At 42.5% G+C, this 23,873-nt stretch overlaps 2 protein-coding genes across 4 annotated transcripts in view; one reads left to right on the top strand and one right to left on the bottom strand.

The window, feature by feature from the left end:
• Positions 1–23,873, bottom strand: part of BLNK (B cell linker) — a 77,641-nt gene that overhangs the window by 10,191 nt on the left and 43,577 nt on the right. For both annotated transcript variants that reach the window (XM_072805885.1, XM_072805886.1), the window contains 9 exons: positions 23,074–23,230; positions 21,573–21,739; positions 17,212–17,293; positions 15,972–16,043; positions 7,966–8,035; positions 5,985–6,012; positions 5,134–5,176; positions 2,801–2,885; positions 2,220–2,251 (listed from right to left, as the gene is read on the bottom strand). In XM_072805885.1, the coding sequence (XP_072661986.1) occupies positions 2,220–2,251; positions 2,801–2,885; positions 5,134–5,176; positions 5,985–6,012; positions 7,966–8,035; positions 15,972–16,043; positions 17,212–17,293; positions 21,573–21,739; positions 23,074–23,230 (736 nt within the window). The remainder of the gene's footprint in view (positions 1–2,219; positions 2,252–2,800; positions 2,886–5,133; positions 5,177–5,984; positions 6,013–7,965; positions 8,036–15,971; positions 16,044–17,211; positions 17,294–21,572; positions 21,740–23,073; positions 23,231–23,873) is intronic.
• The window catches only part of ZNF518A (zinc finger protein 518A), a 108,979-nt gene that overhangs the window by 60,335 nt on the left and 24,771 nt on the right, over positions 1–23,873 (top strand). The window contains exon 6 of one of the 2 annotated variants that reach the window (XR_012020794.1): positions 20,940–21,023. The exons of the other annotated variant lie outside the window; for it this stretch is intronic. The gene's annotated coding sequence lies outside the window, so the exon portion shown is untranslated. Of the gene's footprint in view, positions 1–20,939; positions 21,024–23,873 lie in introns of those variants that run through there. 2 annotated transcript variants of the gene reach the window in all.

Genomic DNA, 23,873 nt, shown 5'->3' with positions numbered 1-23,873 from the left:
AACAACTAGAATTGTCCTTTATTAGGAAGGGAAGTGTGTAGGAGAAACAGACTTTGGTGAAAGTGTCCTGGATGTTTAAAAGTGACAGCCACCATTGTAACAGGAGTGAGCAGTGATGGCTTGGTGGGCTCAGCCAGGTGGGCGTGAAGGAAGGGCTCATTCTAAGGTAGGAATGGTACTCCTGGGTGGGAACAGCAAAAGAGAGTGGGTGGTCAGGCTCTTCCAAGGCACACAGTACAGTATAAGTTGTGGTTGGCGGTTTCTGCAGGTTAAGTAGTTGGGGGTGTTCAAGGCTGATGTTTGCTGAGCCTTGAATTAGTACCAGTCCTGTTCTGTTTTCCACTTCCCAGCTCATTTTGTCCTCATGTTGGCCCATTGTGGGAGGAGCTATTAGACCCCATTTTACAAATAAGGCCTTCCCTGACTGCCCATCCAGAATAGCAGACTTCATTTCCTTCCTTACTCTTTGTGACCCTACCCCCTGCCATCTTGATTTCTTTTTCTTTATAGCACTTTAGCATTTGCCTGAAATTATATGATTTATCTAGTTGTTATAAGGGCAAGGGTTTATTTGTTTTATTCAATGATGTATATACCCTGTGTCTAGAACAGTGCCTGGCATGTGACAGATGGTTAATAAGTATTTGTTCATTGAAAGAATGACTTAGGCTGAAAAACAATAAAAAGTATAATAAAGCTTTATATAGTGAAAAATAAGATTTTTATAGCCAAACCATTTGCAGTTGATGTTCAGAATTTAAAAAGATATATACATATATTTAGTTTAAGTTTCATTTATTTTTAAATTTTTAAAAAAGATTTATTTATTTATTTATTTATTTATTTATTTATTTATTTATTTATTTATTTATTTTAGGGGTACCTGGGTGACTCAGTTAAGTGTCTGCCTTCAGCTCAGATCATGATCTCAGGGTCCTGGGATAGAGTCCTTGAGTAAGGTTCCCTACTCAGTGGGGAGCCCCCTCTCCCTCTGCCCATCTTCCTGTTCCTACTCTATCTTTTTCTCTCTCTCTCAAATAAATAAATAAAATCTTACAAAAAATAAAATAAAGATTTATTTATTTATTTATTTAGAAGAGCATGAGTCAGGGGAGGGACAGAGAGAGTGGGGGAGAGAGAACCCTCAAGCAAACTCTCTACTGAGCATGGAGCCCAGCATAGGACTTAATATCAGGACCCTGAGATCATGACCTGAGCTGAAATCAAGAGCTGGATGCTAAACCAACTGAGCCATTTAGGTGCTCTTCAAGTTTCATTTGTTGAAGATAAATTTAAAAATCTAATTGAAACCTAAAAATCTGATTAATGTTTAAGATAAGTGCACATAAATTGTTTATTTATAACAATTACTCTCTTTATTTAAATGTACCACATCCTGCTTATTTTGGAATATTTTCCTAATGACCCATGCAAGGTAGGGTTTTGTTTTGTTTTGTTTTTCATTTTTCCTCCATTGAGTAGAAGGCAAATCAAAGTTTGGGCAGTTATGTTCTACAAGACTGACTTCATATATTTTTAGGGTGAGGTACTATTTGCTTTGGGAAAATTATCCAGAGTATTTGTCAAATCTTTTTTTTTTTAGGTTTTTTTTTGTTTTGTTTTTGTTTTGTTTTTTGTTTTTTGAGGGAAAGAGAGAGCATGAGCAGTGAGGAGGGGGCAGAGGAGAGGGAAAAGCAGATGCCCTGCTGAGCCTGATGTGGGGCTTAATCCCAGGACCCTGAGATTATGACCTAAGCCAAAGGCAGACGTGTAACTGACTGACCCATCCAGTGCCCCCCAAATCTTTTGGGGGTAGCTTTTAGGGATATATTTTATGAGCATCAAAATGCATTTTAGATTTAATTTAAATAGCTATCATTTACTGAAGACCTTCTATATTCAAAGCACTATACCAGGTACTTAATCTCCTTATTTTGAAAAAAGTTGTACTGTTTTTATTTAAAAATTAAGTGTAAAAGATGACCAATATGATCAGTAAAATATTCAATCAATATTTAAAAAATAGAAAGTAAAAATCACCCCAAATTTATTTACTTTTGAAAATAGCTCTATGAAATAAATACTCTTGGCTCCACTTAACAGGAAAGGAAACAAACAAGAGAGGAACTAACATCCTCCAGCTGGAAATGTTGCTCAGAGAGGAATATCCAGCCTTACCCACTATCTGAATATGCTTTTCGCGACTTCATTGTACTTACTTGGCAGAGGTATGGGTTTGTGATGGATTTGTCTGAAAGGAAGAATTTTCATATTAATTAAAGGGCAAAGCACAAGATGAGTAAGTTCAACATTTTACTTGCAGTGAAGATACTCTGAGCAGAGCCACCACAAAGGAATTAACACAAATGACCAATAAAACATATCTAAAGATAGGAAAGGCACCAAAGTCTTCAACTTAAGTAACACTGTCCCCTTCAGTTTTTAAAAAGGAAGAGACTTGATTAAAGTGTTAGATTTTCGTTGAGACCAATACTTAACCCAAATATTAGGTCTTTGTGATTCCCAGCAGTTCTTTTAAAGTTTTCACCTGCTCAACACCTTTTAAAATTTAATGAGCACTGGGTATTATATACAACTGATGAATCACTGAACTCTACCTCTGAAATAGTAATACACTATATATTAATTGAATGTAAATAAAATAAAATTAAAATTAAAAAATTTAATTGCAATGCAATGAAATGTCAGATTTTTATACCAAGCACTATAAACCAGTGTCACTATGTAGTCTAACAATAAAAGTGTCAGGAAACTTATTTTTAAAAGAAAGGTTTCTTACTTCTGGGTAGGAGGAAACATTGATGATTGCATATTTTCTTGTCTGTGACTAGATGTTCGGTGGCGTTCAGCAGGTATAGGTTTTTCTGCATTAAGAAAATTCTCGTATTAGGCTAAAATGAAATGTCTATCTCCATGTCCAAACCCAGCAACACCAACTGAGGAGACCAGGATTTGGTTTGATGTCTTCCCATGAATATGTCTTTCACCGGGACACTATCTGTTTCTGCATCTGGCGGTCTGGTGATGTGTTTGTACTATTAGGACCAGGACTCCTCCCCAGAGGCGTTACAGGCACATCTTACCATTCTGTGGCAATATACGTGGGGACTGAGCCTGTGGGGTGGACCTTTAAGCGTGTGAGTACAGGTGGCAACCTGAAACGAACAAGTTTGAACCACACCGGTATCCCCTACACAAATGTTATAACACCCTGGAGTATCTTCATTAGTCATAAGAGGTGGTATAAGTAATTTTTACTGATAAGAGGTACATATCAGAGTTTGCAAATAATCTACTCTTTTAAAAAAGTTAATTGAACAAATTCAAGGTCATCCTTATAATAATGTTAATCTCACTTGCGTTTCATTTGTTTTTCTGAGTGGAAGACGAAAGGGTGGAGTTATAATCAGTATATAGGGAAATGGGTATAACCTGAAATGTAAGAAATTTATATTGAACGCAGTGAACTTTACTGCTGAACCACTGATAATCTGATTATAAATCACTTTCATGCTAATTCTACCTCAAATTTGGTTTGGGGTTTGTCAAATCTGGATATGTCTATGGGTATGTGTCCCACATGGAAGAAAGGTGAACTCTTGGTTTTCCATTACAGGAACTCAAAAGGAATAAAAGTAGTGCAAACTCAAAGATTCAAATAAATGGTAAGATAGACTTTGGAGTTTCTTGTATTGCAGCAAAATTCAGAAGCCTTGAATCCCTTAAGAATGTTTTAAGTCTGTGGCAAGTTTCTTTGAACAGCTGTGTGAGATGTTTTGTTCATGACTTTACAGCTTACAATTTCAGAAGGCAAAAAAAAAAAAAAAAAAAAAAAAAAAACAATTTCAGAAGGCAGAAATAGTAAATACACTTGATTCCTACAGCTGCTGAGCTTTGACCATCTCGCTTTGCCTCTGCATCTTGGAGGCTTCCTTCCTAGGTAAGAAGAGGCTGCTTACCCACATTGGGTTTGGATGATGGTTGCCTCTGTTCTTAAAACAAGTCACAAAACAGATGAAATGCCAAGCTCTTGCACTAGGAGCCCTTTGGCAGTGTGGACACCCAAGCTGCGTGGGGGCATTCACAAGCTCTTTCTCTGCTGGATTTCAAAGTCCCCTGAAGCCAATGGAATCTGCACGAGGTTGAGCTTATTTCCTGCAGAGGCTTACCCTAAGGCTCCACTATTATTTGAGCTCACTGTTCAACAAGCATGGAAAACTGTAAGGAATGGAAGGACAGCAAGACAAAAGCATCAAAGGACAAGCGGACAAAAGCATGACACCAGAAAGGCAATGATATCTCTGAAATAACCTGGAGGAGAAAAGATGTGGGAAATAGATGTAAAAAATCCCCAGTGGAGCAATTAAAGCAGACAGGCAAGTTGTAGAACACATTCAGAAAATGTCCACCAACCATCACCAGAGAAACCAGGACATTTTATGTATATGTGCCCATGTTAACTCAGGAAATGGTGAGAACACTCACTCAGCTTTAACATTGGGTAGCTTCAGTTGTGAATTAGATGAGTTCAGGACTTTAACTTCCGTATAGTGCTTTAAGTGTTGAGATTATGGATCATTCTTACTTCTTTCTCTTTTTTTTTCTCTGGTATTTTTCAAATATGAGTAATTTTCAAATGGGAAAATTCGAATTAAAAGAATATATATTAGGTTTTTAGGATATGATAAGATGAAGGAAAACATTTGGAGATGTACTAAAACAGACATTTGAATTCAGAAAAAAAATTTTGAAAACAGCATAAGAACTTTTTCAAATAAGCAGATTTTTAAAAATTTCATTACCTGAACTAAGCTATTAGTTCTAAGAAATGTGAATAGCTCTGAATAAGGCCTCATATCTATGTGAAGTGATGGTACTGTTTCTAGCAAGTCATATGTCTACAAACAGGCAGGTTTGGGGCATATAAACTATAGCCTTGCCCCAAAGACACTGGACTGAAAGCTCAGGTCCTTACTACTCATTGCAAAGTGAAGGCCATTTTGTTATTGCCTTATAAACAGTGAAAGCAATTTAGAAATACACTTATGTACAAATCCTTAATTAAAATAACTGTAAGAGGATATATTCAGCCTTCAGAATAATATAGTTTACCTTCACAAATGCTTGAGGCATTCTGTGTAGAGGCAACTGGAGTCTATTTAAAAAAAAAAAAAGGCAAGGATATTCAATACAGTAGAATGTGGAAATAAATGTTAAAGAGATATAATTAAAATAAATATTTAGGGAGAACATTTCTTTGATCATAGCTATTCTTTCAATCACAACAATAAAAAACACACAGTTCCCAGACCAACCTTTCCAATAAGTGACAATGGACTAGGGACTTCCTGGCTCTGTCAACAGGGTTGATGGATACTGTGGTCCCCAGTAGCTGCTGGCCAGTAGGTCTTGCATAGTGGGAAAGTGTCACCTGGCTTTGGTCTTAGGGCTCCACCTCAGTGTTTGCTAAATGACTGTAAATGTCAGGTTACAGAGCAGGTACTAGGTCCAGGTGGGCTTCCTCAAATAGTGGGCTGGCCCAGGTTCCCCGAAAATTCTGGCCAGAATCTGAGGTTAGTCAGGCCAATGTGTGCCTGATACACCATTAGCTCCCAGACCAGCAGATGGAAAGCAGACACAGGGGCTCCCTGTGGGGAAGACAGATGTCAGGGGAGGCAGGGAGCCTGGCTTCCACCTTGGATCTGCCGCTCACACTCAGTGAAGCCACCCTGGGTCAAGTGAGGATGAGCTCCTCCCACGCAGCATCTTCCCTGGCTAACCAAGAACACTGAATTTCTCTTGGGTAGTCTGGGCAGCAATTTCAGTTGCTAAGATTGCTGCGTTCACCTTATCTGGAAGCATTGTCAATTTTATTTTTTTTTTTCATTGTCAATTTTAAATAAGAGAACAAGAATAAGCATTGCAGGAGATATGAAACACATTTAAATGCAAAATTAACTTACTGTCTTCAGTGGTGTAACTGGTTTTTTCCTGAGGGATAAAAAGATTGGGCTTTGTTAAAACATAACAAAGATAAAGTAGAGCTGACTACTTATCATTTTACTTTCAAATCTAAACTAGAATAATAAACATGGTATGAGTGTGTTGAAAGACTGTCCTTGAAGGCCAAGGGGGATGGAAACAGGATTTAGCTGTGATCCTCCTAGCTTCAGATAGGGTCCATGGACAGATGGCAAAGAGTTAATTGGGGATAAATAGGAGCGCCAGTTGTCAGGGAGTCAGGAAAACAATTCTCGTTCCAGTTCTGCTGCTGATTACTCTGTGACATCAGGCCTCTTTCTCTTGCCTGTAAGGCTGGTTGGAGCTTTAGTTTCCTCATCTATAAAATGAGGACTAGCATCAGTATTTTCAAGGCATGTATGCAGAGCCCTCCCATCCTCCAACAGCACCCTCGGGCTATAGCCCAGGGCCTCGGGTGGAGATAGGCGGACAGCCTGGCGGGTGAGGCTACCGCAGGCACCTCCCCTGCCAACTGCTGCCCTGCCTCTAGTGACATTTTCTACTTGACATCTGCCTAGGATTTCATCCCGAACAGAGAAATCTAAGACCAACATAAATGTGAAAACCTTTGTGATCTCTGGTCCTGAAGGGGCTTTTTGAGCTAATGTTCTGGTTTGTTTTGGTAGAGACTGTAATCTCATACTGTAAGGGTGTATGCTTCTCTTCTGTGTTTATTTTAAAGACACTCTCACCTTTTCTCTCTCTCACTTTGTTTTTGGCTGAGAGCTGGAAGATTGGGGGAAGAACACTAACAATTCTTAAGTGCCTGGCACTGGGTTAAGGCTTTTCATATGTTATTTAAACCTCACAGTGACCTCTAAAAATGGCTATTATTGTTACATTTTAGAGATTGGGAAACTGTGGCTCAGAGAGTTTAAGTAACTTACCCAAAACGATAAAGCTGAGCCAAGCGAGAAGTTTTGGTTAAACCCTTGAATTTAAGAATGTCTTTGCTTTGGGGTGCCTGGGTGGCTCAGGAGATTAAGCTTCCTGACTCTAGGTCTGACTCTTGGTTTAGGTGGTGATCTCAGAGTGATGAGATTAAGCCCTGTGTTGGGCTCCAAGCTCAGTATGGAGTCTGCTCAAGATTTTCTCTTCCCCTGCCCCTCTATACCCCCCTATCTCCCGCATGTGCTCTCTCTCTCTCTCTCAAATAAATGAATAAATCTTAAAAAATAAAAAATAATGTCTTTTTTTTTTAAATAATGTCTTTAAGTAGAATTAAGTTTATAATCATGCAGGCCAGCTTTGCACATATTTAAGCATACTTTTAAACTAACCTATTGAAACAATATAAAATTATGGGGTCCCTTTGTGATATTAACATATTATATCTCCTAACAGTTTACAAAGCTCTTTTAAATCCAATAAGAAAGAATGACTCTCTTGTATCACCTTTGAAAGGAATCTCAGCAGTGTGGCCTTGATTGAACAACCCAGTGTATGCTGTTGGGTATGTATGTGTTTGTTTATAGCTCACTAACTACTTGAAAGAGAAGTGGAGGAGTCGAAAGTAAAGATGAAACTTGCTTATGGGTCTCAAAACTATTCAGATGCTGGAGCTTCTGTCTTACAGAACACAAGTCAATTTAACTAAAAATTTAGGAAAGGAAAGACTGTTAGTCTTAATTTCAGCAGGGGACCCCTAGTCCGACTTGAAGCATGCCATAGGGGTAGAGAAGAACAGGGCAGCGGGATTTCATTTCTACATCTTTTAGGAACACACCTATTGTAATGTGAGGTACACCTATATCTGTGCTTGGGCAGGTATGCCCTTCTGGATGGAAATAGCAGAAAAGCACCCACTTCCCCCCAGATTTGCAGGCTGGACCCCTTTGTGGATTCCAGGTAGGCCCGCCCACAACAGTGGTGGAGACCATCCACTCACATCTCACAGAGCTGTCCTGCACAGCAGGTACTCACCCAGCCCTGGGCAGTGGGGATGGTGCAGCAGGAGAAGATGACTTAGCATCCCAGGCTCCACTGTTACGACCTGCACAAACATACACACAGGTCAGTCTCCAACTCCTGAATCTGAGGCTTATAGTGACAGTGAGGCTGGCCTTCCTGATAGGCTCAGAAATACCGGCACATGGGATCCCTGGGTGGCGCAGTGGTTTGGCGCCTGCCTTTGGCCCAGGGCGCGATCCTGGAGACCCGGGATCAAATCCCACATCGGGCTCCTGGTGCATGGAGCCTGCTTCTCCCTCTGCCTATGTCTCTGCCTCTCTCTCTCTCTCTGTGACTATCATAAATAAATAAAAAAATTAAAAAAAAAAAAAAAAAGAAATACCGGCACATTTTTGGGTTTCTTTCAGTTAAGCATGAATAGGTGGTTATATGGATGCTATTGGGGAAAATCTGTAGACAAAGGTGATATATATATATATATATGATGTCATATATATATGACGTCATCATATATATATGATGTCAATTTATAAGCTTGGAACCAGAATGTGAATTAGGGACTCCATCTTGACATTTCTTTTTTTTTTTTTTAATTTTTTATTTATTTATGATAGTCACAGAGAGAGAGAGAGAGAGAGGCAGAGACACAGGCAGAGGGAGAAGCAGGCTCCATGCACCGGGAGCCCGATGTGGGATTCGATCCTGGGTCTCCAGGATCACGCCCTGGGCCAAAGGCAGGCGCCAAACCACTGCACCACCCAGGGATCCCCCATCTTGACATTTCTAAACAACTTTCTCTTTTCTCCCATGGGGCAAGTGCAGAGTCCCCTGATTCTGCAGGTTCAGTGAAAGGCCCACAAGATTCCTACAGGAAAGAGCCAAGAACACACATGTGCATCTATATACACTGCACAGCTGTGCACATCAGTGGTGCCTAAGGATGGAGAGACACAGACCCACCACTCCTGCTACATGCCTATAGGCATTGCTTTTCATGATCACACAGACTATACACATAGGTTACTGTACACATAGTAACCTCACATCCAGAGGCTGTTCATTCACCTCTGAATTCTCAGGGCCTTTGCCCATTGCACTGATAGAAAGATTGAGACCAATGACAAGCTACTGCCCAAATTGCATCTTCCAAAGCCACAGAAGAGACCCAGAGCACCTTGTCCACTGTATCTCATTTCCCCTCTGGCTACCTAAGACAGAAAGCAGACAGTCACAAGGGAAGAACCGAGAGATAGGCAGAGCTTCACCACCAGACAGAGCAGGCCTGGAGGGGGAGAGCCAGATGCTAAGCCTGCTTCTCTCAGTGTCTCCTGCCTGCCTCCTCTCATGCTGATGCTCACCTTCCTGGACACTATGGCTCGTTACTGAATATATTGAACCGAATATAATATTTTATTAAGAACCTACTACATTTCTAAGTCTACAACTCCTATTGGACCTACAGAGGATACTCTGTAAATATAGGTTGGACGTGTCCTCAGGATGCATTATTTTAGTTTGCAAGATAAAGCACATATAGCTGAGCACTGAGGAAATAGTCATTTACTAAGAATTATTGAGAACCTGGTATGTGAACAACACTGTGTTAGGGGTTGTCAAAGAGGTAGAGAAGCAGAACTAGGCCTCTGTCCCCCCAGAACTTATACTGTGAGGACATGCACACACCATGCCACCTCATCTGACAGAACCGCCCATCCAAAACACAAGAGCTTCAAGAACTATTACAAATAGAGGTCATAAAACTCATTCTCATGTATTTTACTAGAGAGAGGCCTTCAGGCTTTCACTCAGTGCCCATCCACTCCTCTTCTACATATGGTTCTCACACAGGGCTAATTTCCATGAATGCTTATAAATGAAAAGAACAGTCAAGAGTGCATAGTGTTGACTCTCTAGCACTCCATAAGGAAATGGCCGCTCTATGTGATTCTCACTAAGGTGCTACCCGACCTTGATGTGACTTTTGAAAACATATAGAAAAAGAGACTACATTTGGAATTTTTAATATTTCATGTGACAATAAACTGAAATGTCATCTGGACTATGAATCCAACTGTGTTTCATTGGCTAGGGTACCAAATGGATGCTGTTCTTCAAATTCTTAACACCTGATTAACCCTATTAAAATATCCTTGGCTACTCATAGATTTTGATGGAATATTTCAGGGAAGGGGAAAAAAAAAACCTTGTCTGAAAAATGAAGAAGTAGAAAGAAGGCCTAAGTCAGAATTTCCTCCCAGGGGTTTTCCCTCTTTCTCACTGCCAAGGGCTCCTTTGGCTTGAGTACATTGTTGTTGTCATATTTACTGCCTAGTTTCTCTACTAAGCTTCCCTTCCCTTCATATCTTCAAACAGTCTGCCAACATGTTCCTTCCCGCTTCCTTCCTCATAAATCACTTCTGCAATAAGAGAGGGAGAAGCATGCCGCTTTTCTCTGTGGTGGTAGTATGAGTTCTGGTAGAAAACCGATGGTGTCTCATCAGGAAGACAGGGTTCTAGCTATTTCTTGGCCACCAAACCGGCTAGGTGTTCCTTTACAAACTGACTGGGTGGCCACTGGTGCTCCAGTGTCCCCCACTGTGAAATGGGGACACAACCAGCTACCTTACCTAACTCAGAGTTATTGTTGTAAGGCAATGGGAGAACTTTGAAATTGTAAAGAATCAGCCAAATAAAAACTAATATTGCTGGAAAGGAACTGAAAGTATATGAGGTTAAAAACATTATGCTAAAGTGAAGAGAGTCAGACGGGGAAGGCTTTATACTATATGACTCCATCTATATGAGATGTCCAGAAAAGGCATATCTATAGCAACAGGAAGCAGATCCGTGGTTACCTGGGGCTGGCAGTGGGAAGAACATTCACCAAAAATAGGCATAAAGGATCTTTTGGAGTTGGGGTGGGCATGGAAATTTTCTAAAACTGGATTGTTGTGATGGTGGAAAAGCTCGTAGATGTAATGATTTATAAAAATGCCACATTATAAATGTAAAATGAGTTGAGTTTTATGATGTGTATGTTATAATTCATTAGGATCTCATTACTCACATTAGTAAATGTGATTATTGCTATTTTTGTTTTAGCATCTTGTTATCAACCACCACAGTGTCTCTGGGTGCTGGGCACTATGCCGGGTACTTTAAATGTGCCGTCTCTAAGCCTCCCATAACATCATGTGGAGCAAACAGAGGCTCAGAGAGGTTAAGTGGCAGGGCTGGAGTTGAACAGCGAGGCTAGCTGAGTTTAAAGCCAGTGGACATGTTCCTCTCCAACCAATGCCTATTAATATTACTCTGGGCTGCAATTTGGCAGCTCAGATTCACTTGCTCTTTCTACCTTATGTGGGAAAGATTAGTGAAACAGAGCGGTGTTTTTGTGAATGCCCACGGGAAGATGAAAATTGACTTTCTTATTTCATAGGCCAGTCACCTTCTCTGCTGCTCTGGGCCTGAAGTCAGACCCAGGGGCATAGCTGGGGTAGGACAACCTGGTCCCTTCTGTGACCGGGGTTCTTGCTTTCTGGCAAAGCCAAATTCTTGGCTGTGACACTCCAAAGAAGAAACTGGGAATTTGATAAACGGAGATGTGTCTAAAAGTATAATAAAAGAGAAAAATCAGCTTTGTTTTCATTGTATTGAGCAAAAAATGATGTTAATATTTGCACAGCTGGTGCTTACCAAAGTTTCTCAACTGGGAAAATGACCTACTCGTAGTTTTTCCTTCTACTGCATCATCCTCTCTTCACTCTTGCATGCAATGGTGGCAAGTTTCCTTACCCGTAACAGTCTCAATGCTGGAATAGTAAGCCCTTAGGATTTTACTCTCTTCTAGATGTTCTAGAAAACCTATTATTATTAGTGGGGCTTGTCCACCAGCTGGAGTGTCCCTTACTCTCAGGCCCTGCATGAGTGCTGCCAAGTAAAGAGATCTAATTTAATAGCTTCAGAACAATTTGGCTTATAGGTAAAATTCAACTTGCATATTGGCAGGGAACTGTAAATTCCCAAACTCCCCCCACCCACCCACCCATTTTAGGAAATGAGGAGAGAGAACACTTTTTAAATGCTACCGACTTAGAGGAAGTTCAGAAATGCATGCCCTGTCTACCCACTTCTGACAAAATCTACAAATAAATTAGGGTCTCCACAACTTTCTTCCAAATCACATTTAGAGATAAATCACTAAAACACTTCAGTCTTTCTGTTTGTTTAAACCAGTGCTTCTGGGATCCCTGGGTGGCGCAGCGGTTTGGCGCCTGCCTTTGGCCCAGGGCGCGATCCTGGAGATCCGGGATCGAATCCCACATCAGGCTCCCAGTGCATGGAGCCTGCTTCTCCCTCTGCCTGTGTCTCTGCCTCTCTCTCTCTCACTGTGTGCCTATCATGAATAAAAAAAAAAAAAAAAAAAAAAATTAAACCAGTGCTTCTCAACTAGGAGTATTTGGTACCCGCCCCCTCCGTGGGGAGGGTGGGTTACCTTTGGCAATGTCTGGACACATCTCTGTTTAGCACTACTGGGGAGGGGATGGTATTGGTACTTAGTGGGCAGAGACAGCCAAGGATGCTGCTAAACATCTCACAGTACACCGGACAGCCAGGACAACAAAGAATTATCTAGCCCCAAATGCCAGCTGTGCAGAGGTCAAGATACCCTCAGTTACATTAAAACTCTATGCGGAAAGGAAGAAACCACTGTCTCCTGGGATGGGTCCAGGGCACTCCTCCAGACTGGTCATGAATCAAGGCATGCGAAACAAAGGATTCCAAAAACTGGCAAACAGAGCTATCAGTTTAGGAGTGGGATTCATATATGTTTACTCAACTTAACCTGCCCTGCCCCTTCCCCCGCCGCACGACTTAGGCACATGTGCCATTTCCTTCTTCAGAGGAGGAGACTAAGAAACAGAGATTGATCAGCTTGTTTGAAGTCTGGCACCTAGTGTGCGTCAGAGCCAAGATCATAATCCTTTGGCCTTGGAGTCTGTGTGGTCCTGAAACAGCGCTTCTCCATGTGGAACATGGAGCAGAAGCAGAGACTGCCACTGCACCTAATCCTCTGTGTAATCCTTGGCAAGCGCTTTATGAGCCATCAAAGAGCCAAAAGCAACATCCATTAATCAGAGACCAGTGTTGTGGTGTGCTGCTCTGACAGAAATGCAGATCTGAAGCCTTAGCACTTTCATGATGCCTATCTAGCACTGCCTGAAGTCTTTAAAGGCTAGTGGAGGGTTATGGAAAGACACAGGCAAGTAGTCTGGTTATTCCTTTTGTAAAAACCATCTCTGAAGACTGTTTGCATATTCAGAAAATCATTCTAACTGTTCAGGTTTGTCCCTCCCAAATTATCTCACTTCCTTCCTCCTCCTGTACTTCTTCTCTTGCATATCCAACAACCATATAACCAGGAAATTATTTTTTTGTTCAGATTTGGTTTCTTCTGATGCCTCTAGTATTAAAATATAGTGATACTAGATTAACGTAAAGTTAACGAATAATAAATTCAACGGGTTAATGCCCCGATGATGGCACCATGTAGTTCTTCAAATACGGCCAGTACTGGGGGACACATTCACTCTCAACCAAATGACTAAACCACCATATCAGCACCTATTCTGATTCAGGTCCTGTATAACCCCTGGAAGCACATCTATGAGCAAGACATGGAGCTGAGGATCTTATAGAAAAGACAACTTTCTTTTCTATAGGCAGAGATCTCTGGGGAGATTAGAGATAAAGGGGCAGGGCAGGGCACTATAGGGGATACCAAAGGGATCTACCTTCTTTGTGAGGTCAGGAAAGGCCTCCTGAACATGTGAGATGTAAGGCAATATCTTTAAGGAGCTTGTAATGTACTTTTTTTTTTAAGATTTTTAATTTATTTTTTCATAGAGACACACAGAGAGAGAGAGAGAGAGGCAGAGACACAGGCAGAGGGCGAAGCAGGCTCCATGCAGAGAGCCTGATGTGGGACTTGATCCAGGGTCTCCAGGATCACATCCTGGGTTGCAGGCGGCGCTAAACCGCTGTGCCACCGGGGTACTTAAGGAGGTTAGACTGAGACCCAGCGTAATTAGAGAATAGGAATGGGCTGAGTGTAGATGGGATGAGACTTAAAGCAAAGGAGAGCTCTCTGTGGGCTGCAGAAACCACAGGTTTCCTAGTGGAGAGACCTCAGGCTGGGCCTTAGGTAGGATTTGGTATCATAAAAGTGAGAACATAAACAAAGGCCAAAAGGTACAGGCTGTTTGGAGTACCGGGTGTGTTTTAGGAAGAGGTCTTTGCAAAGTAAGAAGAACATTTTAAGATGCAGACACCAGAGATGATTAAATTGTCATTGTAAAGGAGGTCCTAGGCCTTCATTTACATTTTAGGGAAAGGTTTTCTATTCTGGTAATAACCCTTCTTCCAAGTTATCAGGAGTCAGGTGTCACCACTTCATCTGGGACCAAAGTGACCTTGCCATGACATTTTAGGTTGCTGCATTGACATTTGTTCCTAGAAGTTAAGATGAGCTGGATATGGTGGCTCTGATCTCTTCTCCCTACACATAAAGAGCCTGTGGGTTATGAGAGAGAGAATAAATAAGACAAGAATTTGTGAAGAAGGTGAACAATTGCTCAAGAAATGAGTCTGTGGTCTATAAAAAAAAATAACCTCCTTTCATTTTCCTTCAAAAAGCACATCCCTAGAAGCAGAGCTCAGTCTCCTAGTATCTGTGTTCAGCCTTCAGTGCTGGGAGGGAAGGGAGTGTGTGTGTGTGTGTGTGTGTGTGTGTGTGATAGATATGGGTGGAGCTGTGAAAAAGAAGGGAAGGCTGGAGAGGAGGCTCCTGTGCTTCTGTGCTGGAACAGGGTGGGGTGTGGGTGCCACTCAGCATCACAGGCCTTGGCCTTGGGGCTGCCAATCTGTACAGCAGACAACTAGGAACCACTGGGTGTTCATGGTTTGGGTACAGGTGACATGGCAAAAACTAACTTTGAAATGGAATAAAACTGGCAACATTTGGAGGCACTCAGAAATTCATCTTAATGACTGAAGAGAAAGCCTACAGGCAAGGGTAGAGATTGGCTAGTGCACTCTTGAAGATGGGACATAGGACATGTGAAGTGACAATGTAAAGGAAGCCTAGACTACAGTGGTGTCAACTAAAATGGAAGAGCAAACTCAGGAAAAAGACATAGCAGGCTCTGGAAAGAACACAGGTCCTTGGACATGTGGCCTGTGGGCTGACAGGCACAGAGGAATAGGCCTGCCCTATGGGTAGGGAGGTGATGAATGCATTGAGCTTGAGGCTGTGAGAATGTCAAGTTGTTCAGAAGAGAAATCAGGTCAAAGTTAGACACCAGAGAGTTATTGGCTTAGACAAGAGAGGTGAAACCAGAAGAATAGATGAACCTCAAAGACATGAAAGATATTCTTTCTTGAGCACCTGCTGTGCCATGTACTGCATTGAAGCTTTCCCATGCACAATTCCAGAATTCTCCTGTCACAGGTCAGGGACTCTTATCTCCATTTGCAGAGGAAAAAATCTGAGGAGTGGAGATCCAAAGGACAGACCCAAAATGGTATAGCCGGCAACTGGGAGCACTAGGATTCCAATCCGGCTCCATCTCGTCCAAACTCAAGGTCTTAGCCACCACACTTCTGGAAGAAGAGTAGAGGGCTGAGGACCCAACAGTGCAAACACCCTCAGTCAGTGCAGGGGAGGAGGAGAAGCCAGTGAAATGCCCAATGAGGTTGGAGGAAAGCCAGGACTTGTCTAACAGAGGCCTGAAAGCATGGGGCAGGGTCCCTTTGACACAAGTGCCACCAGACAATGCATGAAGATGAGGACAAGGCCTTCTGTCACAATATATTAAGAAATTTGGAAAAACAAGTGACTATTTCTTAATATTTGATCTGAGTTGTTTATCTTATTTGGAATAGACTGGAAAACCAAACCCCCAAACAATCACTTCACACACAAAAACCCGAAACACCAAATCATGCATATACTTTACCTGAAGCTGTCCCTGGAGGAGAGGCTGGCTTTGAGGAGTTACTTGGCTTGGTGGATCTATTCACCATGGGAGCTTAAACACACAAATATATACATACATATAACAATCATAGATACGGTCTATTGTGGGAGATTCACACTTAATGGAAAAATGCATTGTGGAAATAGTGGGGCAGATCAGGGAATTTGTAAAGAATGGGAAACCCACCTGTTAAATATATAAGCCATGAAAGAAGCCTGAAGAAACTTCTTCAGAATAAATATACTAATGATAAAAGGGATAATCAAATTATTTTATTATCGGGATTTTGTTAAAATGAACTCTGGCTTGGAATTTCATTTGCCAAACTGGTGGTCTAGTTGATGAGAGAGTTTTGTTTTCTTCATTGAGAGAAGTGTATCAAACCAATAGTGAAGGGAACAAATTCGCACCTCCCCTGCCACATGCAACACAGACGATTTCTCTTGGATTTTATGGGGTTTGGGGGTGGGGAGCAATTTCTGGTTTCGTGGTGCTGAGTGGCTCAGGAATTCAAATGGGTCTTGAAGCTGTTGGTGATGTTCAGAGAGGCCAGTAGAGGGTTGCTACAGAAGGGTAGAGTAAAAACTGATTATGACAACTTGAGAGTTGAGTTTGTTAGATGAGTAGGCATCGTTTCTACAGGATCCTATCCTCCGCAGCAACTAGGTCCACAGTGAACATGTTATGCTGCACTCCTGGCCTGAGGGTAGATGGCACTGTCTTTTAAAGAGAATTTGTCTTCACACGTGTTATTCCATGAAGGGTTTACAACCAAAGCAGTTCCCATCACCTAGATAGCACTACATTTCAAGAGTCAGGACACAGAGAGGATTTCGCTTTCTCATTTCTTCTGTCCTCCGTGGACATTGCTCTGGTGCAATACTTTTGAGGCCAACACTGTGGCCTGTGGCTCTGCAAGGATTGAGTTCTATGAGAAATCCATTCTAAGTGAGGACAGTCAGTTAACTAAGAACCTAGATGTTTTCCTAATTTGAGCTGGGAGGATTAAAGCACCAAAGTGGATGGAGGCAGAGGGGTGTGACAGAGATGGGTCTCTCGCAGATGCTCTGCTCCACCCAGGGAGGCAGATGCCGCCACCATGGAGGATAGAGGCCTGGGCCCCATGCATTGTGCACCCCTTGCTGCTTGCTACCAGATAATCTCAGACACCCCCCTCAACCACTAAACATTTCAAGTGCTTAAAACTACAAACTCTTGCCTTTTTCTGCCGGGAGCGAACTGCCTTCTGTGGGGTGAATGTAGTTCTCATCTCCATCCTCCACAGGGACCACATAATCCACCTGGAAGAAGTACAGAGGTGAATGAGGAGGGAGCTGTCCACTCTGGCCAGGTTTATTATCTGGGAAGGAGTTTTTTTCTTTTTTTTTTTAATACCTTTATTGAGATCTAATTCAGATACCATTAAATTCCTCTCCGTGTAGTGTAGAACTTGGTGGGTTTAGTGTATTTGAAGAGTGTGCAAGCATCACCACAATTTAATTTTAGAACACTTTCATTGCCCCCAAAAGGAGCTCTGTCACCTCTCACCTACCACTTCCCCAACCTAGTCAACTACTAATCTACTTTCTATCACTAAGATTTTCCCATTCTTGGCATCACATTAGAAATGGAATCACATAACGTGTAGTGACTTCTTTCATATAGTGTACTAATTTCAAGGTTCAAACATGTAGCATGTTAGTACTTCATTAACTTGTGTGGCCAAATAATATTCTGTTATATAAATATACTGCATATTGTTTATCCATCTGGTGGGGGACATTTGGGTTGTTTTCACTTTGGGGGCTATTATGAATCATGATGCTAAGGACATTCATGAACATGTTTTTGTGTAAATGTGCATTTCTCTTGGGAATATACTGAGTGGTGGAATTGCTGGGTCATATGGTAGCTCTCTGTTTAAGTTTGAGGAACTGCCAAACTGTTTTTCCAAAGTTTTCCATTCCATTTGCACTCTTTTCCATTCCTACCAGCAGTGTAAGAGGGCTCCAGTTTCTCCACGTCCTCACTGACACTTGTTATTGTCTATCTTTGAATATCGCTATCCTAAGACATGCAGTGGTATATAATTATGGTTTTGATTTGCATTTATGATGGTTAATGATGTGGAGCATCTTTTTTTTTTTTTTTAAGATTTCATTTAATTTTCATGAGAGACACAAAGGGAGAGGCAGAGACACAGGCAGAGGGAAAAGCAGACTCCCTGCAGGGAGCCCGATGCAGGACTCCATCCCAGGACGTTGGGATCATGATCTGAGCTAAAGGCAGACCCTCAAACACTGAGGTGGTGCCCCCCTTTTTATACCTCCTTTAGATAAAAGCCTCTATGACTTCTTTGCCTATTTTTTAGATAGGTTATTTGTCTTTTTCTTTTTTGTCTTTTTTATTATTAGGTTGGAAGAGTTCTTTAAATGCTCTGATAGAAGCCTCTTATTAGGTATACAATTTACAAAAAATTTTCTCCCATTCTGTAGGTTATCTTCTTACTTTCTTGGTGGTGTCACCTGCAGCACCAACGTTTTGACATTGTGAATCCCACTTTATCTATTTTCTCTATTGTTGCTCGTGCTTTTGGTGCTATATGTAAGACACTCCTGTCTAATGCAAGGTTGTAGAGATTTATGTCCTTGTTGTCTTTTAAGAATGTTATAGTTTTAGCTCTTACATTTACATCTAGGATCTATTTTTGGTGAGTTTTTTTTTCTATGGCAGGACATGGGTCCACTCTCACATTTTTGCATGTGGATATAGTTATCCTGGCACAATTTGTTTAAAAATGATTCTTTCCCCACTGACTGGTCTTGGCAACTTTGTTAATAATCAGTTGGCCATAAATAAGGGGAGGAAGTGATTTTATATTGATAGGAAGCCAAGGAGATAATCAGATCCCAAATGTGGTTTTTTGCAACCCATCTTGGTGGGTAGCCCAGATGGCTTCTAGAGAAACAAAATCCAAACATTTATTGGCACTTATTAGCAAGTGCTCATCTGAGTACTTTACATGTGTTATTTCACTCAATCCTTACAACAACCCAATAAGGTAGGTGCTACTGTCAGTCAGCTCCACCTCAAGAAGAAGAAACTCGAAGAACCCAAGGCATAGAGCAGTCGAGTAGCTTTCTCATGTCCTAATAGTTAAAAAGTAGTAGAGCTGGGATTCAAGAATCAGTTCAAGGATCCAGTGCCCATACTCTTATCCACTACATTCTAGGACCTTCTTGCCTTCCCCTTCTCTTTCTCCCCAATTTCTACCCTCTCTTCATTTAATTGCTATTGCTCATCTCTTTCTTTACCTCCAAATCTGACTTCTGTGACGTTGGGCAAGTTTTTCAACCCCTTTGCACCTCATCTGTTCCATTTTATTATCTATAAAATGGGGATGATAGTACCCATTTCATGGGGTTCTTGGGAAGGCTTGATGGGACAAATATAAAGCCCTCAGAACACCAGTTGATTTCTAGCACTCACTAAGTGCCAGCTACTCTTGTCCTTATAGCACAAATGCTTCTTCCTCCTACGTTTCGTTCCCTTCAACTCTCCAGTTAGCCTGTACCCCCATACTTTTCCTGTAATTTGTACAGCAGAGCTAAATATTTTTAGTTATTTATGCGTGCTTGACTTTTCTTTTCCTATCTGATGGTTCAGGCAGATCTTAATGTTGGCCTATTTTTTCTTTTTTAACCTCTTTCTTATCTTGACTGTCCATCTGCCCATTCCAGAATGCAGCCTCCTCCATACTTCTCCTTTTCCCACTGGTTCATACGTGCCCCAGCCACCTCCACAAGGCTGGTATTAGCAAAACTCTGCGTCTCCCCACAGGGGTCCACTGTCAGCTGTTCACGGAAATGGAGAGCCTTATATAACGTACCACCGTATTCATCCATATTCTGTGTCTGAATTTATATCTTCATATGGATTTGCCAAGTGCTGAAAGAATTTACAGTGAGCCCCTAACAGCAAGTCTCTGCATCCTGTCTCCTGCTCAGCTTTTTCCTGCCAGCCTCTTCTCACCCCAAAAAGTCAGCATTGCCTCTCAGACAGACAGACTGAGGGCTGGCAATACATCCTTTCTCTCTCTGTCAGCTGCCTCTCTGACTTAAATGAGCCCTAGCATAGAAGTCAGAAACTAAACCACTTCCAGACGCAGGCAGGAGACAGTTATGGGGACGGGTGCAGAGGAAGGATGCATGCACACCTTATATGAGGGGTGGGAACTATGACCAGTGGAAACAGGGGTCAGGGATTGCCATGAGGCTCAGCTGCTTTCAGGCCACGACTGGCCCAGTGTTGCCAGGCTTTCAGTTTTCAGGAGAAGCTAGAAAATTGGATTTTGTAAAGAATCTAGAACATGCTTAGAAAGGAATATATGACACATGGAGTGCTTCCACGTATGAGGCACTGTATTTAGTGCTGTATATATGTTCTCTTACTAAATCCTTAAAGCAACCTAAAGAGATTAAAAACTGAGGCTCAGAGAGGTTATCTAGCTTGCCCAATGTCACACAGCTAGTAAGGGTCAAAGCAGCAATTTGGGTCTAAACACTGCCTCTATCTTATTTAAAAGTTTCTCTTTTCCAATTCCTGCTGGGCTACAAATCATATTAAGGTGCAAATGTAGGTTGTTGTACAACATGTTTATACATTATAGGTTTTGTCACCTACAGGCATTTAGAAACAAGTTATTTCTTCAAAAGCTGTGGTAAAATTATGTCCAGTCATATTTAAGAGTTGCCTTTATTGTTATTTTGCTTCTGAGGCTGTTCAACTTGTAGGGTTGTTCTAATGGCTAAGTTTGGGGGCTTGCCTTTGTCCTTATTTAAAACGCAAGGACCTCTGGAGCCACAACAGATTTAAGCCTTATCAGTCATTCCCACCACAGTCTGAATGAGTTTATTGGTTCCTTTTCAAACGGGAGCTATTCCATAGGGAGGAAGACTCATAAAACCTGGATGCTGACAGAAGAGAGATAATGAGCTAAACCCAGGATGGAGTTCTGGACAATCTGCAAAGGTGAGTCCCTGGATAGTAGTGGCTGAGGTGCCGGCTCCTCCATAGGTTGGGCAGGGCCTCCCTAGGACAAGCGGTCTCCATCATTTGTCTGCCCACATACCTGTGCATCTTATAGGAGAAAAGTGGAGAAGCAGAGAGAAAAGAAGATAGAGGAAAGAAAGCAAGACAGACAGGGCAGAGAAGCAAAGGACAATAACGATAGGGAAATCTCTTATGGAGGAAGAAGATTGGCAGGAAACCAAGGGCGGGGAGGGGGAGGCTAGTAAAAAGGGCACAGATCCAGTACTGGTATTACCCACGGAGCATGGGAGTGAAAATCCTTAAAATAAGGCCACATATGCCCTTTTTAGGGAGAAAAAACCCCTATTGGTTTACCAGTGGAAAGTTAGAGGGACGGGTGGCAAGTGCTGGGCGGGAGGGGGGGGCGGGGTTGGACATGGAGGAGGAAGGCATGCCAGAGGCCAGACCATCCAGGCCCTTTCCCCCTCCCCCTGCATCCTGCTTTCCACTTCACTTCGCAGCAAAGCCTGGGGGACAGATTTATGTTACCTCATCCTCAAGTTCCCTGGGTTTGGGTGGGACTTGAGGTTTCTGAAGAGAAGTCAGAGCCGGCAGAGTGGAGGTCAGCCTGGCTTTTGCTTTTGGCGGAGGCCAGTCGGGCTTACTGGGAAGTGTCATGCTGATGGGCGGAGACTGCCTCTGGCTTGACCGATTGTCTTGAAAGGAACAACAACAAAGTAGAAGATGAAAGGGGCTCTGGATCATTCCCTGGGCCAAAGAATAAAACCACCACCAGCATCTATGTAGTCACAAATGATTAATCAGGGCATCCCTTACAAGTGTAAAATGGCATTTAGGCAAAAAATTTCAACTCCCTGTTGACTTACATTATAAAAACCAACAGAATGTCCTCATCAAAAAACATCCTCCCAGGGGAGTGATGGAGACCCACCAACTCAGGAGACCCAACCGCCTAGCACTCTGCCAAACACAGTGGATGGGTGACCTTGGCAGGGAAGCCTAAGAGGAGTGTGCTCCTCAAAGGTTCACTTTGCTCCATGAACACTTATGGGCAGTGATCCTCAATCTTCCTTACACACAAGAACCACCTGGGGAACGTTAAGAAAATGCCAAGGCTCAGGCCCCACCCCAGACACACTAATTTGAACTTGAGGGGAAGGTCCTGGCATTATAGGTTTCAAAAGTTTTCCAGCTTTTTCTAAGTTGTATTCAGGGTTGCAACTACCCATCTGAGTGAACCTACACGTTCTTCCCCTCAATGATTTCCCTCAAATCATGGCGTGCCCGTGAGTTACCCCTCACTGGGGACTGTGTCCTAGGCATGCGTCAGGGAAGGAGCACAGGATCCAAAGTCAAATGGCCTTGAGTTGGGTCCCCTGCTCTGCCTCTCACTGTCTGGGCTCGTTTGGACTAGTTATTTATTATTCAACCTCTCCAGGACTCACATTTCTCATTTTTAAAGTGAGGATCCTAATAGCCATCTTAGAAGGGTTTTTGTAGGGATAAGGAAGAAAGCAGTGGAAACAGTGTGTCTGGCAGAGTGGAGGCCTAACAAACAGGACTAAGACACCAACAGGACCCAGTGGAGGAGTGAGGCAATGGAGTCTGTACAGTGGAATCTAAGCATGGATTCAGACTGATACATCACAGGAAAGTCTTATCATAGGACTAGCCTGGAGTCCTCACCCTGGGAACAGCCCAGGCACTCACACTGCGTCTGCCCCGTGCTTGCTGGGCTTCTTGCAACTGCCCCACCTGCTCTCCCCGTGGTGCCTGCTCCTGCCTTGTTGAAGGGTGTGGTTCACTGCATCATGTTTTATCCTTTACCTGTTTTCAACATTCATGATTTAGGAAAGATACCTTTCCTCTTTGAATGGGCAAGCTTTCTGTCTGGGGGTTCCATGGCTTATTGTGAGCAGCTGACTTGTGTGGAGGTGGTGAGAGTGAGAGGCGCCCACCATCTCGCCACCCCAGCTTGCCCCCCTTCCCTTGTGGCAGGCTGAGCGTCCAGGGTGTGGGGCTGCCTCACCTACATACTCGCCCCTGGCGAAGGGCAGGGCTGGGTGAACGGTTCTTGTCTCCTGCTCCGCAGGTGGCGGCTCGTAACTGTCGTCCCCAGTCTCCTCAGCAGGTAGCACGTACATCTCTGAGTCCGAGTGCTCATCTGGGTGTTCATAGTCGCTGTCCTGCAAGTGCAGACCCCATGCTCAGTGCCCCATCTATGTTCAGTTATCAGAACAGCTCTGGCTTTACGAGGTGGGAACTGCTCCCCCAGTGTAGGGACCAGAGAGCGAGGTTTGGAAGGGTTGGCTAAGCAAGGTTGGGCAGCCATCAGAGGCAAAGCTGGGGTTGAGGCCGAGCCTTTCTGCCTCCAGAATTTATCACCTGAACCACTATCCTGGGGGAGCATGTGGGCCATTTAACAGGAAGGGTGGCTGAAACTCTGTGTGTCTGCAAAGAAGAACAGTCGGAGATAAAATACATTTTTAAAAAAACAGAAAAGGACCCAATAAAATAGAAATAACCAATAGGTTTCATTTATCATGAATGCTGACAGTCGAGGGAAAAGATTAGTAAGGAGAGGGTAAGGGGCTGCACAGAATACAGATACCTCTGAGGAGATGAGGTTTGTTTGTTTTTCAACGGAGCTGGCAAGCTGTGGGGGCTAAACTTTCTATCTGACCCAGAATCCATTGTCTTCATTTTTGTTTTCCTTGTTTTTAATATAAATTTTATTTAAGTCTATATTAAAATGATTGAATATTGAATATTCAATGTATATTGAAAATACATCAACACAGTTCAAAAGGATGTAAATCAAGTCTCCCT

This window comes from Canis lupus, chromosome 29 (genome assembly GCF_048164855.1).
Source record: "Canis lupus baileyi chromosome 29, mCanLup2.hap1, whole genome shotgun sequence".
Lineage (NCBI taxonomy): Eukaryota > Metazoa > Chordata > Mammalia > Carnivora > Canidae > Canis > Canis lupus.
Note: the sequence above shows the minus strand (reverse complement) of the source record. Positions and strands in the feature narration are given on the sequence as shown.